At 40.7% G+C, this 17242-nt stretch overlaps 1 protein-coding gene across 1 annotated transcript; it reads left to right on the forward strand.

Moving 5' to 3' along the window:
• Positions 1 to 1209: 1209 nt before the first annotated feature.
• Positions 1210 to 15114, forward strand: b3galnt2 (beta-1,3-N-acetylgalactosaminyltransferase 2). Its single transcript, XM_077582717.1, has 13 exons — positions 1210 to 2174; positions 2565 to 2691; positions 2963 to 3063; positions 8557 to 8756; positions 8838 to 8933; positions 8995 to 9105; positions 9190 to 9268; positions 9628 to 9811; positions 11819 to 11944; positions 12066 to 12225; positions 12299 to 12355; positions 13687 to 13825; positions 14296 to 15114. The coding sequence occupies exons 1-12, from the start codon at positions 2063 to 2065 to the stop codon at positions 13822 to 13824; spliced, it is 1491 nt and encodes a 496-aa protein (XP_077438843.1). The 5' UTR covers positions 1210 to 2062; the 3' UTR covers position 13825; positions 14296 to 15114.
• The last annotated feature ends 2128 nt before the right edge of the window (positions 15115 to 17242 follow it).

Here is a 17242-nt window from a genome sequence, read left to right on the forward strand (position 1 = left end):
ATATATGAGAAAGAGAGATGGAATTGTAGCTTGGAATATAATCAGAAGAGTATGACTATAAAATTTAGTTAAAGGTGTTAAAGGTGAGACCACTATCAGCAAACTTGACTAAGACATGTTCAAGACAGAGTTGAATGTGGAATGAACTATTCTAAAGAAAAATATGCAGCATAGAGAAAAGTAAATCACTGTAATGTTTATATTTATGAATATGAAAGTAATTACACAATACGCATGGAAGTAATCATCCCCAGGGCAGTAGGTTATCACCCTTAGAATTGGTGCCAGCTCATTATTTTTCAAATCGTGCAGCAAGCCCTCAAAGTGTATTCAAATTCCATGAAATAGCAATGATTTCTGATAAGATGAATCATATACGCTTCCTGCAGGGTGTTTTTTCAACTTCTTGCCCATTTCTACGTACTGAGATCAGATAAGAAAAGCTCCCCGCCTGCATTTCCCATTACACGAGTGCTGTGGTCTTGAAAATAACATTTGCACCTCCAATCAAGTGAGCGAAGAGCATTCCAGCGTGGAGGCAGACGCCCATGGTGGCCCTCGCCTCCGCTCCGGGACAGCAGCTGGCAGTCAGTCAGGAGGTATTTGTTTCAAACATCCCTGTCTACGCACAACATGTTCCGTGTGCAGCGTTCTGTGACCATCCTTTATAAAGGCACGGCTTGTCATGCGGGTTTTCATGACGAGGAATTGATTTGTTTATAAGGGGATTCTGGAGTTGTGCAAATATTGCCTAAAACGTCTAATACATAATAGAAAGCATGAAAAGAAAAAAAAGAAGTCATTTTTGTGTGGCACTATATTTTAATCATCTTTCAAAGATGACCTTTTAAAGACGCCAGCTTACTGATGCCCATTGAATTGTGGGCCTTTAGGATCATCTGTGTTCCTTTGCTTGTTAGCATTAAAAAAAAAACTCACAAAAAGGAATGAAAATAAAATACGCTAACCTTTAAATGAACTTAATTTGACCATCTCTTACTGGCCAATGTTTCACTAATTGCACAATTTCCCATTCTTCTGCTGACCAAGTTAGGTATGGTTTTTATCTCATGATGAAAAAATATAAACAGCATGAGAAGAAGATTGTGTAAATGCCAATATTCTAATTGAACCAGGAAATATATTGGTCATGAATCAAACACTTGTTGGAGAACAGGTAGTTGTAAAAAAAAATAATTGGTTATTCCATTTGTAACTTTATATCACAAGTTTGATTACATTCACTTTAAGGTGGATTAATTTGGATTTTGCTTAAACAAGAGATATGTAAAGATAAATAAATAATAAACTTGTTCAATACATAGCTAGCTTGTTACCCAGCTAGCTCACTCGGCAGTTGTGTTAGTTTTCCATGACTACACATTGATAAAGGAACTAAGTACAAATAGTTACTATGCACACAATTTATCTGTACTTTACTTGAGTATTAATTTTTCCAACGAATTCGGGCTTTTCTCACTGATACTTTTGAACACATATACGTATCTGTTCCTTCTACTCATGACGAATGTGTTGCCAAAAGACCATCATCCTCTGCTGTTCAATCTATCTAGTGTGAACCCCTCAACCAACAAAAACATAAGGTAAGGTGGGTTTTTTTCAGTTATTAGCTAAGTTCACATTTTGTATTGTTAGTCAGGTCATGCTTGTGCTTTGCTTATCTAAAAAATAATAATAATAATTTTAATAAAATATATATTAGTATTTTTATTTTATAATTTTATTATAGTTTCTATTGGTTAATATTCGCCGCCATATACCATATTTATTTTATTTGTATTTTTTGCTACGCATGTAGTTTCACTGCGTACTCCAAGTTCCAGAGTGCACTTCGGCAAAGCTCCTCGCCTCCCATTGGTGCAGCTCTCAGCAGCAGAGGCGGACATGAGGCGGTGCTGAGAAGTATTTCGAGAGAGAGCTGCGGAACTCAAATGAAGCTCCCATTCCAAACGGGCTTCAGTGCGACCAGTGCCGCCTGGGAAAAGCCTCTTCTTCTCCGCTCCGGCTCGACGCTACTTCGGGTGAATGAAGCGTTCCGTCCATGCGGAGGCTAGCGCTGGTTCTTCTGCCCTGTGCTCTCGCCGTACTGGTGCACTTGTGGTCGGCTCAACAACGGTGCTCCACGCCGCTGGAAGACGACGACACACACTCGGGTACTTTGACGCTCGGCGGCGGGGTTTCAACCCCGTGAGCCCGGCAACTTTTTGGGCACAGGCACGCGCTTGGCTAACTTTGCTCTTGCCGACTTGCTTCGTCGGTTGTTGTTGTTGTTGTTTTGTGTCGTTAATAAGGGAAATTCATTTTGCGCTTATGCTATAATATACAGTTAAGGACATAAGCTCACATCATAGTGGGTTGTTTTAAGTTGCAAAAATTGTGACAGCTGAGCGATGTGGGGCGTTGCGTTGCAGCATCTCTCATTCGGTCGCTTCATGTCAAATCATGACAGACTTGGAAATTTGCACTCAGAATTCTGTCTGTTGAATGATAGTTTCTCCGCTGTACGCACGCTGCTCATTCTGGATGTTCTGTGTCCAATGCAGATGGGGTGGTACCGTCCTATGAAGTTCTGGTGGGAGTTCTATCAGCCAGACAGCATTACAAACTGCGACAAGCCATAAGGGACACCTGGCTGGGCTACTTGCACCAACAACCTCACTTCAAGCACAGGTCAGCAAGGTCCAGCTCCAACTTGTGTTTTTATTTTCTCCTGGGTAGGATAATGAAAGTGAAAACAAAGCCTGCAGCAGCTGGCAACAAATAACCAAACATCTTTTCTTTACCTGACCAGTGGGCAATATTGTCCACATCCGTTACTCTCTGAAACCAAGATCACAGATGCAACACGGTGACACTTGCAGCAACCCTTTAGTAACCATGGTCACTGGGAGTGGATTGATGGAAAAGATTTTGGAAAATAATTGTATGTTCTTGTTTTCAGAGTGGGGGTGAAGTTTATCGTGGGCAAACATGGATGTCCCATCCCAGAGGAGGACAGAGAAGATCCTTACTCCTGCTCCCTACTCAACATCACCCAGCCAGGTAGCAAAAACATTCCATGTTTCTCAAATTTGTAAGCTTTAAATACCCGAGGTGCTCAGGGTGCAATCTATTGTTTGCACAACCAATTGTCAGTATTGAGCGATTACTTGAGTCGAAAGAAGCAAAAGAATGCGCATTCTGAATAGAGGTAAAACATATTTTATTCCACCTCGCTTGCAGCTCAAGGACACTTTAGTTTTCTTCTCCATAGCCACAGTCAAAGAATGAAATCCGCAGTCAATGTCGCCGCTTAGGCTTTGGTTGCACTAGAACACATCTTGTGAAATATAGTAATTGTACAGACTCAACATCAGTTGGAAGGTAATTGTTTATGTCCCTCAGGTTCACTGAGGCGCACCACTACTTAGCGTCATGAAAACATAATTACGGCTCATCAGAGTAGGCTTTGTCGGCCTTATGGGTCATGGCAGAGACGTCTCATTTGTCCAAGCCTCTTCCCCAAGCTGTGATAATATCGTGAAATGACATTCGATTCTATGCTTTGATGCTCCGAAGCACAAGAGTAAAGGACATTGCTCGGTTTGTAAATCCAGTTCAATATTTGGCTTAATATCTTAGATCAGTAAGCAGACTAATAAAAGCTGATTGAAGATGTCGGTTTGTGCTGCATTAATCACAAGGATTTTGGTCATATAATTAGCCGACTTGCAGGAGTTGTGTTGCTGGGGCAGAGAGACAGCATTAATGTTTTTTCAGCCACTTAGCATCAAGGTAAAGTTTGTAGAGACCAAACTTTTAGGTAGCCTGCAAATTAAATTTGCCCATCATTTTTTATATATATATATATATATATATATATATATATATATATATCGGCCCAACATTTTAATTGCAGTAATACTTACGCCACACTAGTCTAAACACGGCAGTCTAATTAATATTGTGTTTGTTGAATATGAGTTAAGCAACAAAATCCACCTGTTTTTATCCATCTCGGGGTGGCCATTTTGTCACTTGCTGTCGACTGAAAATGACATCACAATTGCTCAGGTAACGACCAATCACAGCTCAGCTTCAGAACGTCGCATGACCAAAATCCCAAAACAACTGTGATGTCACTTTCAGTCGACAGCAAGTGACAAAATGGCCGCCCCGTGAGATGGTGTATTTTGCTGCTTAAGTCATATTCCACAACCACAATATTAATCAGAATGATGTTTTGAATAGTGGGGCCGCATGCATATTATAGTAAAAAAAATATTTGGGTTGACCTTCCCATTAAATGTATGTTATGGAACTTCTTAAGGAATGTACTGAAGCAGGAGTCAGTGTATCATGAGCCACTGTGCATTGACATATCGGCTCGAGGAATTTGGCTATTTTCTGCATTCTCTTGAAACAGAGCCGATGTTAGGAGCACGCAACCTGCTTCAAGGAGAAAAGAAAATGGACTATGGCTCAGTGGTCCAAAGTCCTATTTTCAGGTGTGCAAGTAAATTTTGCATCTGGGATTCAAGGACCCAGATTCTGGAGGAAGAGTCGAGGGGAACGTGATCTTAAATTGCTACATGTCAAGTGGAAAGTTTCCTCTGTCAGTGAGAGTTGGGCTGCCATGTCGTCTACAGGTGTTGGTCCAAACTGTTTTCTGAACAACACAAGAAATTTTTGAGCACTTACTGCTTCCTTCTACTGACAAGCTTTATGGAGATGCTAATGTCATATACCAGCAGAACTTGGCACCTGACCTCAACCCCACTGAGAATTTATGGGGTACTGCCAGGAGGAAGCTGTGAAACACTAAACCCAATACCGAATTGAAGGCCGCTGTCAAAGCAACCTGAGCTTCAGTAAAACCCAGTTGTGCTTTTCTAGGACCTGCTGAGGCAACTCAAGGATTTTAATATCGGCAAGGACAATCCTGGTTTGAGGCTTGTTATTAAATTAATTCTCCCCTTTAGCATTTTATTCTGGTATAACTCCCTCACCACCCCAAAAAAAATCTCCCGTACATCAAAACAGGCTGGCAAAAATAATTGGTTCACCCCAAGCTCACTTATCCAAATTATACGCCTGCTGTGAGATTGGGAAGGTCACCCTCCTCACTTCTCCACCACCCACTGCTGTCAGGTAAAGTTACACTGGCCCAAAAAACATTTACAAAAAAAAAAAGTATTCTCCCTGGCAAAACCACAAATATATATATATCTATATATGGTGGTCACTATTTTCAGTCTATTAATAAAACTCATATAGCTATCTATGGGAATTTTAATTAGCACTAATGCTATTCCTGCAAGCCTGTGATAAACTCGGGGTTAATAGCATACAGAACAACTAATGGAGGTGTTAAACAACAGGAGTTACCTTTGAACAATTGTGTGGGGGAGGGGGGGCACAAGTTCATTTTCTTTCCTTTTCATTTTGCACATTAATTGAATAAATTAATATATAGTCATAATCAACTAGAAAACATTTGCATGTTATGTTACTCAGACCAAACTTTAGTGATTAGCTGCTTTGTGACATAATTCCATCACCATGCTAACGTGCGCACGCAATAATCCTACTTGGTATTGTGCATAATAAATATTTTGTAGATAATTGATCACAAAACAAAATATCAAGCTGAAAGAATATTTCAGAGCTGGCATTGGCACCCGCGAATATCTAAAAACGATGGATGGAGTTATTTTGTTCCTTGCTTTACTCAGCGGGACACTGAAGAACTCAGCAATCATTCTTGCAATCATTTTCAGCTCGGGTCTGTCAAAGCGAAATTTGGGAAAACAGTCATCTTGCCACATTCCTGCAAGGCCAATTATGGATCCCATCACACTGTTTGTGCCTTTTGCAGCTAGTTTTGATAACAGTAAATTGCCTTCTCAATAACAGTCATAAAAGTCTCTTTCAGGTTTTGGCCACAGATCCTATCTGTTAGCTGCAAATGTCAAGAAGCTCGTCTGTAATTGTGCCCTGTCTGACCACCCATGACTTTTCTTGGAAACCACTTGTCCGAAGCAATAACTGCCGTTTATCAAGATCAACAGAAACATATACTGTAACTGTGTTTCAATTAATTTGTGAATACCCGGTGTCGTGTTGTGGATGTGACACATATACAGAAGGCTTTAAATGATTATATTCAGGACTGAGGACAGCAGCAATATTTGCTGGGCGTCTATCTTACCAAGGTCTGCTTCCTTTTGTGTGGATCCTCAATGCACCACACCACTTCTTTTGGCGATGTGACCATCTCTGGCAGAGTTTTACACCCAAGTCGCAAACTATTCAGGCACACATTAGTGTCAAAAGTATTTCTAATTTCTATGTCTTTAAAGTAGTCCTTCTCAAATACAGAGTGGGCGCGGTGTGATGTCGGTGGGGGGCATGTGTGACCTGTTTTTGTTGCCCCTACAATAATAAAGTGTAATTTCACATCCACTACAGTAGGTGGCAGGGACACTCCTTGTCAGATTGCACAATGAGTATTGGCTCTTGTGCAGAAGTGTACTTAGAACTATTTTATAGACAAATGATACTATTTATACAGGGGGCGTGAATTTTTTTTTCCTGGGATACAGACCAAAAAAATAATTGAGAAGCACTGCTTAAAGCACTTAAAACGAAAAATAAATCTGAAGTTTAGCAAGTGTTTGAAGCAGCTGAAAAACAAAATATTGTTTTTAGCCTTACAAATGAGCTTTTTATCTAACACTGTGCTGTTGACTTTTATGACCTTTTTTTTAACTCATATATATATTTTTTTACAAGTCTGCACAATCTTCTACTGGTGCGTTTTCTATTTTCAAACAGCACTTTATGTTTCTTCTTTCTTATGTCCTTGAAATCACATCTGCCTTTTTAGATAAATATTTTATTCATTGTACTTGGATAGGGCCATGCTGAAAAGAAACAAAAGGTGCTTCAATAATAAAGTTAAGATATTGCAAGAAGAAAGTTACAGAATTAGAAGAAAAAATATGTTTTTTAGGAAAATAACACTATATTTCAAGCTGAATATACTACCTGCATTATTTTAAGGATGTTGTCAAGTTATACTTTGAACAACAGCAAAGTCAGTGATAGTGTAAGGCATTTGTTTGTGAGAAAGAACTCAAGACACAAATTTCCTTTTTTGGGAGTTTGTTCCCTCATCAAGAAAAATTTTAAGCAAATATTTAATGTTATTAGCCTATTGATATATGGCAGTGACTGTTGTGTTTACATTTCTGTCGCAATTTTGACACTTGTTAAAGTCAGACAATACGTAAATACAGACGCTCCCCAACTTACGAACGAGTTACGTTCCGAGCGATCGATCGTAAGGTGAATTTGTTCGTAAGTTGCTTCAGTGCTATATTTATAAACTAAATAATAATAATAATATAAATAAAGTGAAGTTTAACTTACTTTTGGAAGATGTACTCGATGCTTAAGGATTTGATGGAGGAGGAAGAGGAGGATTTTATATCATGAGAGGTTCTTCGTCGTCGCTGGAATGGGCTTCAAAAGTTACTTCCTCCTCCGTAACTTCAATGTAGGAAGAAGTTGAGGGTCGCGGAGAAGAAGATGAGGGTTGATGAGTATCTTCCTTGGAGGATTTACTAGAAACTGGCCGAAAGAAGCGATCTAACTACGATTGCACAGTTTTCTTCTTTTTTCATCATAAATGATGCGGTAGCACTGTATGGCATCATTCAATTGATTTGCAACCTTTGTGCAACGTTCAATATTTGGGTCTTGCTTCTCGAAGAGTGCGATGGCTTTATCTATGAGCGACAGGCGTTTCTTCTTCTTCCTCCTCATCCTCATCGACACGTTGCTGAGCCTCCAATGCTGGGTGAGCTCTCACAGCGCCAAGCGTCGGTATTAGCGGCGGAAAGAAGCACTACAGTACTCGGAAAAAGGTGCGCAATACAAAATCTAACTTACAGCATCTCTTTCCGAACATTTTTTGACATGCGCGCAGACATGTTCGTATGTACCGTTGTTCGTAACTCGAATGTTCGTAAGTAGGGGAGCGTCTGTAAATACTTAGTTCCTTAGTTTGGGGAATGTTTTCATGCCATGTTACTATTTTTTTTTTTTCAGTGTGTGGCCTTTTTGGATATGGCAAAAGATCCTCCTGTGATATTCTGATTAAAAAGTGACAAGGATGTCCCAAAGGACGCAAAGAAAATCCATCCTGTCATTGTGCACACACAGGCGCACGCACATCTTTGACTTTTATTCAACACTTAACTACATTTGTTCAACTCAACATAACAATAGCCCGCTTCCCATTAATAACCTCAATCTTTTAATTGATCTCCGGTATATCAATGTGACTCTTTTTACTATTCAGCATTAACTACATCCCCACGCAATTTGAGTCTGAATTTTTCAAAGTGAAATCACTTTGCCAGTCTTGACCAGGGGCATTCTGTCTTCTTCTGTCACTTGGGATTTCCTTAAAAAAAAAAAAAGAGGGGAGGTCAGTAAGTTGGCATTGTAATAACGCTCACGTAGTGTTTTCTGTGTTGGCTGACTCAGCGGCAGGACAGGATGCTGAGAACGAAATTGTGATGGCGCCCGACCCCACGGTGCTCGTCCCCTCTGACGTGTCCGCCGTTGCCCTGGATTTTAAGGTGCTCCACCCGGTGGTGATCACCAGGCTGGGGGTTTTCCCCCGAAGCAGCCGGCCTGAGCTGAAGAGCAATGTGACTGTGAAGCTCCTGCAGTTGGATCAGGAGGTGTGGCTTCTTTTTTGCCGCTCCATTTACAACCTACAGGTGAAAATAGCCTCCTAATGAGCAGCGTTGTCTTTTTCGCAGGAGGCGATCGTAACGGCTCGCTTCAGCACCATCAGCACAGGGACCCTCGTAAGCGGAATATGGTACAAACCAGTGGAGCAGTTCATCTTGCCCAAGGTATGTTATGAAATTTTTAGCAAGACAGGCCATGAGAAAACAAAGTGCGTTTGTTATCCAGGGTTTTGAGGGGACGCTAGTATGGGAGAGCTCAGACTCGGACGTACTGACCACGGTCAACTCATCCTGTGCGCAGCTCAATGATGGAGGAGGCGTACTCAAGTTCTCCTCTGTAAGTAAAACAGTCAGGTAGGGTTCGAGATGAAAAAGTGAGATAAGATAACGTCCCGTTTGTTGTTTTTTTTTGAAACTACAGATTGCAGAAGGCATACTGCCCCACAGAAGTGCTCTTGGATTTCCTGGTTTGGCTGGAGGATTCACCTTTACTATTTACGGTTGGTCCCAATTCCCCAGTGTTAACATTTCAGAACCTTGTTTTCTCAGGCAGGTGTAGAGATTCTGTTCTTTCAGCCGCAGGGCGCTTACCTTCTCACCCACTTCTCATCTTGTTGTGCTCTATTATTGATTTCACATTTGAGTTGTGCTCCGAACCGTTTCGAGCTACTTTGGGGGAAGCTATTTTAGATTTGCAGTTAAATAATACCTTGCAACAAAACAAGCAATCCACTTCACTGTTATATTTGTTTTCTCTCTCCAGCAGCCATCAACTTTGTTTAAAAAGTTTAGTCAGAAACGGCGCCTTTTGAAATTATACTGTACCACCCAAGCCCTCTCTCTACCTGCTATGTGCCAGACAGGAACAATCTGTCTGAGCAGCTGCGGGGCCGTCCAGCCAGGATGGAGCGCCACGCCTCGGGGCTGAGGCAGGAGGACGCCGCCTTGAAGCAAGAGAGCCTCAGGCACGGCGACATGGTGTTCGTAGACGTGGTGGACACTTACAGGAACGTGCCTTCCAAACTGCTTCAGTTCTACAAATGGTACGCCAAGTGCTAATGACTCTTTCCGTCTCCAAATTGCCCGGGTCCTCCAAGGAAATCAGCCATCTAAAATGAAAGTGTGTCATTGCCTCGCAAGCGTCACACTGTCAGAGACATACTTGCAATCAGCGTGACTATGTGTCATCAATTATCCAGACATAAGCTAAACACTCACACATTGGGGCCTAATCAATCAAAGATAGAAATGTGCAGCTTGTTAGGCTATTCATTTAATCCAAATATAACTTCTGCTACAGGAATCGCATCTGCCACAAAGATACACTAATTACATCATATCACTTGTCACCCCTGTGTTCCTCACCACTGTGATGTTTTAAACAGAAATTGATTGTCCTACACGTAGCTCTGTCTTGATTTGTAAAGATTTTAAGACAATCTTTCCCAAATGCTGCACATAAAGATTTCCTACATCCCACTGGCAGCAATGCAATTTTTACTCTTTCAATTACATGTGATTATTTTCCATTACGGTGTGAATGGTTATTTTTCTACGTGCCCTTATGTGCTGGAGACCAGGGTGTGCTTTGTCTTTTGTCCAATGTCTGCTGGAATAGGCTCCAGCTCACCAACAACCTAACACTGGTCTGTATTTTAAAAAAAAAATACAAATAAAAAGTTGCCAAAAACATTTTCTAGGGCAGTTTTGGATGTAGAATCCAAATATCTAATTAGTTTTTCTCTATATGCTATTTTTATTTTTTTATTAATTTGACATTTAAAAAATAAGAATAACCATAAATAGGCATTCAGGAAGTACTAGTGGTACTGGATTTGCTACTTTGTATCGGTAGTCGATGACAACTCAAATGTCGAGTACTCGTACTGTTAAAAAGAAAGTGATATTGAACATCCCTAATATCAATAATACAATAATGGAATGTCTGTTATTTTGTCAAAACAAAGCAGGAAAAAAAAATTCACATGCAAGTAGCTGCAATTTAAACAAAAAAATGCTTGCCCACTGAACTGCCTAAGCTACCAACTCAACCTTGGAAAGTCTAGGATGCATATAACAGATTGTACAGATTGTATTGTGGTCTCCAACCAGTAGAGGATAAGCTTACCTTTAGTTGGTCCTTGAAAGCTCTTGATAAACGTTCACTTGTTTAAAAGCCACTGGCTGTGATTTAAAAAATAAAAAAAAACTCCAAATATCGTTGCAGCAAAGTGAGGTGAAATCTTCTCTCATCGTACTCTATGAATCCCTTGGCAGTTCAGGTTTTGTTCTTGGAACCTAACTAAAAGTTAGCGGTGTGCTGTGTTCCCTTTAAGCTGTGTGGCTGCGCCCCCCCCCCCCCCCCCAAAAAAAAACCAGATTAGCACATAGAGTGTAACACAAAACTGGAGCATATGGGGGCAAAATGAATGTTACTGCTTACTTCAGTGCGAAAAACGGATCTATAAATATAATTGCCACTCTTTGTTGTTTTTTGGTGCTGACCAATGAAATGAGCACAAGCATTGTAGAAAATGGATAGATGAGTGACCAGTGCGATGGACTTAGCCATAGTATAATATATATAATATATACAAGCAGTAAGGTCAAAAGCTCTAAATTCCTTTATGTCAGAACGTTCTTTCATTTTTATTTTACTGAAATCTCGTCAAATCAATATGCCTACCAATTTGTTCCTTGAAAGTTTTTGTGCACATTTTTGCCTTTTGGGCCTTGACTGAGATTTTCAAACTTAATGTCACGCTCTACTATGAAGCCTTCAGAAGGATGCAGTTCTGCATGTTAGTTCCAGTTCCCCCTTGTGTGTCCTGAATCATCATCTCAAATTTCCCTACCGTGGGACTAAAAGAGATTATCTATAAATCTACTGGCTCTTATCTTTTTCCTCGATACCATCGCATTTGTATTGGCAAGGCACACTTTGGGCTCTAGCCTAATGTTTTAAGCATCTGTGTGCAATGTTTTTTTTATAGTTCCACTATTATTCAAAATACATCCACTTGTAAATACACTAATTCCCAATTTGACAGGTCTGTGGGGAATATTGACTTCAGTCTGCTCCTGAAGACTGATGACGATTGTTACATCGATGTGGACTCAGTATTAATGAAGATCGAGCACAAGGCTCTCCAGCGCAGCCATTTCTGGTGGGGAAAGTAAGTACAGACTGGTGACATGCTCGGCACCGTTTCGTGCTGTGTTTGTGCTCAATCGCTAAAGATCATCGATGGGTGAACGTGAGATGCGGTTTTGTGCTAACACACCATCTTGACCCAGTTTCAGACAGAGCTGGGCGGTGGATCGCATCGGAAAGTGGCAAGAGCTGGAGTATGCCAGTCCCGCCTACCCGGCCTTTGCGTGCGGATCTGGCTATGTGGTGTCACGTGACCTAGTGCAGTGGCTCGCCAGTAATGCAGAGAGTCTAAAGGCTTACCAGGTAGCCCGTTGAGCGCCAAACACTTTGCTGGAACTCACGTATGAAAGGTGAGCTAGTAAATGTGTCGTCATAGGGAGAAGATGTGAGCATGGGCATATGGATGGCAGCTGTGGGACCACAGAAGTATCAGGTAAAGTCTGCAATTAGTTATAAATTGGAAGCTAGCGAAGGTCGGCTCATCTCTTTCAGTTTGTGCTCGTTACTAAAAAAATAGTAACTAGTTACTTCATTTTAAAAGTAACTCAATTACTCTGATGATTACTTAAACCAAAAAGTAATGTGTTACAATTAAAAGTAACTCTTTAGGTATTTTTTTTTAAGAGTATACACTGTTACTTTATGCTCAACTAAAATAAAGTAGTGAGCGTATTTCCACGTCGAAAAACTCGTCTTACGCTCGCCTCGACTCTCCATGACTGAATCCGATACCAGCCCACAATGCATATCTTCTTCGTTGGCACGGCATTGTAAACAGGAAGTTGTAAAGTACAGTAGTCTATTCTGAACCGCTGTCACACAATTAAGTTAATAAATTAAATGTATCAAGTAACTGACTAACACACCATATTGTAACTATAACTCAGTTACTGGATTTTAAAAAAAAAGTAATGCGTTAGAGTATTAGTTATTGTATGAAGTAACTAAGTTACAGTAATACATTACTAGTAACTAGTTACTGCCCAACACTGCTCACTTTCATGAGTTCTCACCAGATAATCCTTTCATGAGAACACAGAATATAAAGTGGACAATACATACTGTATTTTTCGTTCATTTTAAATTAGACAGATTAGGTCATGGAAATTTATTTTGCATTCAAACACGTCCTCTGAGCTCGACTGTATAAAGAGAGTAGAGGAAGGCAATTTGAAAATAAATTGAGTCACGATTTATTTTCTGAATCATGTCCAGAATGTAATTATGATTATCTAGCAGTGCACAAAATGCAACCAAATTGGGTTTGTTAGCATTTAAGTGCACATGACTTGAGGATTACGTCCTTGGGGGGGATGTAATTACTCGAATGCCACTCAGTGGAGCGCAGACAACAATCCAAATTAGGATCTGCACTGAATTGTACACCTTCAAAAATACTCAGCGTCCGCATTGATTATTCACGTAGAAATTGAGGAAAATAGGGCAAAATTCCCTATCAAAATAAGTACACAAATATTTAATAGTTTCGTCCTTGGCCCACCACAAAGTTTAGTGACGATTGTTTTGTTTTTGTCTTTGAATAATGCTAGAACAAATAAAGGGCTTTGAAAACGCCACCCCTCCTCGGTGGAGGTAATGTCATGCAGACATTCAAACAAGTCCTGATGTTTGCCACCTAAACACACGCAGCCTGTCATGGTGTTGTTTCATCCCCGCAACATGGAAGCTTGTTTGCGGCGTGTTCACCGGGCAAAATAAACAGTTGGCGACGGCCCGTGTTAACACAGCTCCTCTCCTGGCCAGGACCCCAGCTGGCTGTGTGAAAAAGAATGCTACCTGGACATGCTGTCGTCCCCTCAGCACACGGCAGAGGAGCTGCGTGTCCTGTGGGACAGGAAGAGGACGTGCGGTGACCCCTGCGGATGTCCCTGGGGACAATAAGGTCTGGATCGCACTCCACATGCAGCACTGCAAACGTGTGACATTCACTGCTAGCTTCTGCGCTTTCGTCATACCTCCAATTGTGATTCAGTTGTTTGAAAGTTGACACCGTAATGTTCATTGAGGGTTTTAATGAATGATCATTTCTGATATTTGACACAAACTTTTTTAAGGAATGAGAAGATGATGGCTTTTCTTTGCTTTTCCCCCTGTCATTACCGTCCTGCCACCCGGTTGTCATTGTACAAGATAGTGACGTTGCCTTATTGTATTTGTAATAGCATCATAGATTCTACATCTACATATCATTGTACAATTTGCGACCCAAACTTTTGGAACTTGACTCCTTTACAGGACATAAAGAAAATGTCAAAGAGATGAAAATGTTTCTTGTGTACTTTGGGCGAAGATGCACATTTATATTCTTGTTGGATCTCCATTTATTTGGTGTCATTTTATTTTGCGTTCCAGCTCAACAACTGTGAAGGTCCACTGTCAGCAGATGCGCCATTTTGCTACTGAAGTCCATTTTTGGATCTAAAAAGGAATAGGAAATCATTCTGAAGCAGAGTGCTGGTTGTTTTCCTAAGACATCAATCATGAACCTGTGGAATATTTTTTTTTTGGGGGGGCGGCATATACAGTTTGGTTCAAATGTAGTTTGACAGTGCAAGTGAGCTCATGGCCTCTACAAAATGTTCATAAATAACAAGCATGCTTAACATTTAACTGCTATTAGATGAAATGTCTTTGTTTTGTTTTGGATGTTGCCTTGAATATCCGCTCGTTCAATTAGGCTGACATTTAAACAAACTCTTGTCCCTTGAGATTCAACCTCCTTTCATAGCGAGATAGAAAAGTCCCATCTGCATGCGTTCTAGTCGCCTGCTTGGATAAAGAAACACTCCACCCCCCCCCCCCCCCCCCATCATCATTTTGTTGTCTCCTTGGTGAAGTGAGGGAGAAACGAGGGAATAACATGCAGATGAAAGCTCTCATTTGTGCTTGAGTGCTTCTTCAGGAGATGAACTTATTTAATTTGCCTAAACGCCAGCCAACACTGATGTAAAAGGTTTAAATTACCAACACTCTTTTAATGTGTCCACCTACACGCTTCGCTAATGTGTCTATTCACAAGTCTAATTCAGCCTTTTTCGCTGTGCCTGCCGTCTCATGAATAGATCATTTTTAAAAAGTGTTACATTCACAGTGTTGTTTGCTATGTGATGAACTGACTCATTTACAGGTGAAGGAGAGAGTCTGGAAAAAAAGGAGTTGGACTGTGAACAACATGTCAAATGGGAAGATTGTCATTATCAACAATCTCTTTTTCTCACACAAATCAGTAATTGCCTGTGAAGCCAATTGATACAACCATGAGAACCAAAAAGACTCCATCAAAAAGAAGCAAAGTAACACAAGTTAATACTGAAATGGAGACACATAAATGGTTAAGGGTTCACTTAGGGTGTAGCGGTTCACTCATCTTGAGGTTTTCTTTGCAGGCATCGTGGGTTCGAGGTAGGCTCTAGCTCCCCGCGTCCTTGGACAGAACAAGCGTTATTAAAGCTGCAAATGGTTGATGACAAGTTCAGGGGTGTATTCAACCTCTCAAAAAGTCAAGTAGAATAGAGTCCAGTTCACACACGACCCTAATTAGGAGAATAAAATGGATGGTGGATGGTTTCTGTTTTGGTGCGGGGATGTGACATTTAACTTTTATGTATCAAAGATAGCAATGGCCAAACGGCACCATCGTTTTTAGTAATCATTTTTAACCCTATAAAGCCTGAACCATGAGATTTATGAGAAAATCCTGATTCTTTGTAAATAGAGTATTTATTGGTCCTTTTGAACAAACAAGCAAACAATTTTTTGAAAATCAACTTTCACATGTAACTTTGGATTTGTATCATATTTGATACATCTGGTCACAATGCTTTAAATTCGTACATTTATAACTGTCAAAAAATATTATAATAAACAGAGATATCACACATATTAGTATTTCCAAAAATCAGAAAGAACATTTCCCACTATTAATAAGGTGTCTCCTTTCTCAATTGGGGCGATCTTGCAAGGTTGCTGGAAAAGCCATCAGATGGGGTATACTGCCTCCTAATGGATTATCCGTGCAATGCATGTCAGATCATATATGTCAGAGTTTTAATGGGACACAAAATATTGTACTCATGAAATAGAGGGCTCAAAATGTCTTGTATTTAATATGATACGTTTGGCTTCATAGGGTTAAAATTGTGAAGAGACTTTCTGGACGTACAGCAGTCTGTACTATTGATAAATTGGTAAATAATTGATTATTTTCATTTACAATGATTACGTTTACATGCAAGCAATAACCCTTTATAATATTGCCAATATTCGGGTTTTGTAAGGCCATGTAAACGCGCAAATCCCCGAATATGCCCTGGGTTACTCCTTTCATAACCGGAATTCTTGCTCATATAAACGCATTCGGAATATCTCGAACGATCAGGGCAATGTTTTTCGCTGTGTGCATGCGCGCCATTTTCTTCTTCGTCTTCTTTGCTGATTTGATTCACAAGGAATCTTGGTCTATGTACGACTTGTATGCGCAGCTCCGTCCTACTTGCTAAAGCATATCTTGATTTCTCTACTGCGTTTTCACATTATTTTGTGTCTCTACGGCAAAAACGCCACAGTTTGTGCCCATATTTATATACATACAATAAGTATATAAGTCTGTGCTTCTGACATGTAACCCACCGGAAATACTCAAGCCATTGTCAACAAACATGACGCTTGCAGCAAAAAAACACACTTCTGGAGCGAAGAGGAAATCCAACTACTTTATTTAGCGTGGTGAGTGAATGATATAAATATGTCTTTTATTGAACGTATAGTAAGTTAAAGGCGGAAATTACGTTATTTACGTAATGGGGTAAATGCCACGCACTTCAGACTTCCGGGTTTCACACAGCGTCGTTTACGGCCACTGATGGCAGCGTTCCAACACTCGCACCCCCACCCCTGCGCTCCCGACCACCGGCGGGCTCTGAAATGCTTCGAACAACAGACAGACACACTCGCACCCGTCAACGGGAACGCGCAGCCGAGGGGCACAAAAGCCGAAGCGCAAGAAGTGTGACGCGGCCCAAACGTCGCAAACAGGAAAGGGAAACAAAGCTGATGTGTGAAAACCAGGAAGTCGCAAGTCCCGCCTCCTCCGCGGCATATACCCCATTACTTTGTGCGCGCGTCGCAGTCCGAACGGGTTATTCCAATCGAGCACAAATGAGCATGTAAACGGGAGTAAGTCTTTCCGCCACGCATGTAAACGTAGTCACGGTTCTATTTTTCAGTTTTCTAATACAGCCTTGTTGCTCTTTGACCTATCCAAATTGAACAATGCCTTCCTCTTCCAAGCCCGATTGAA

This window comes from Vanacampus margaritifer, chromosome 12 (genome assembly GCF_051991255.1).
Source record: "Vanacampus margaritifer isolate UIUO_Vmar chromosome 12, RoL_Vmar_1.0, whole genome shotgun sequence".
Lineage (NCBI taxonomy): Eukaryota > Metazoa > Chordata > Actinopteri > Syngnathiformes > Syngnathidae > Vanacampus > Vanacampus margaritifer.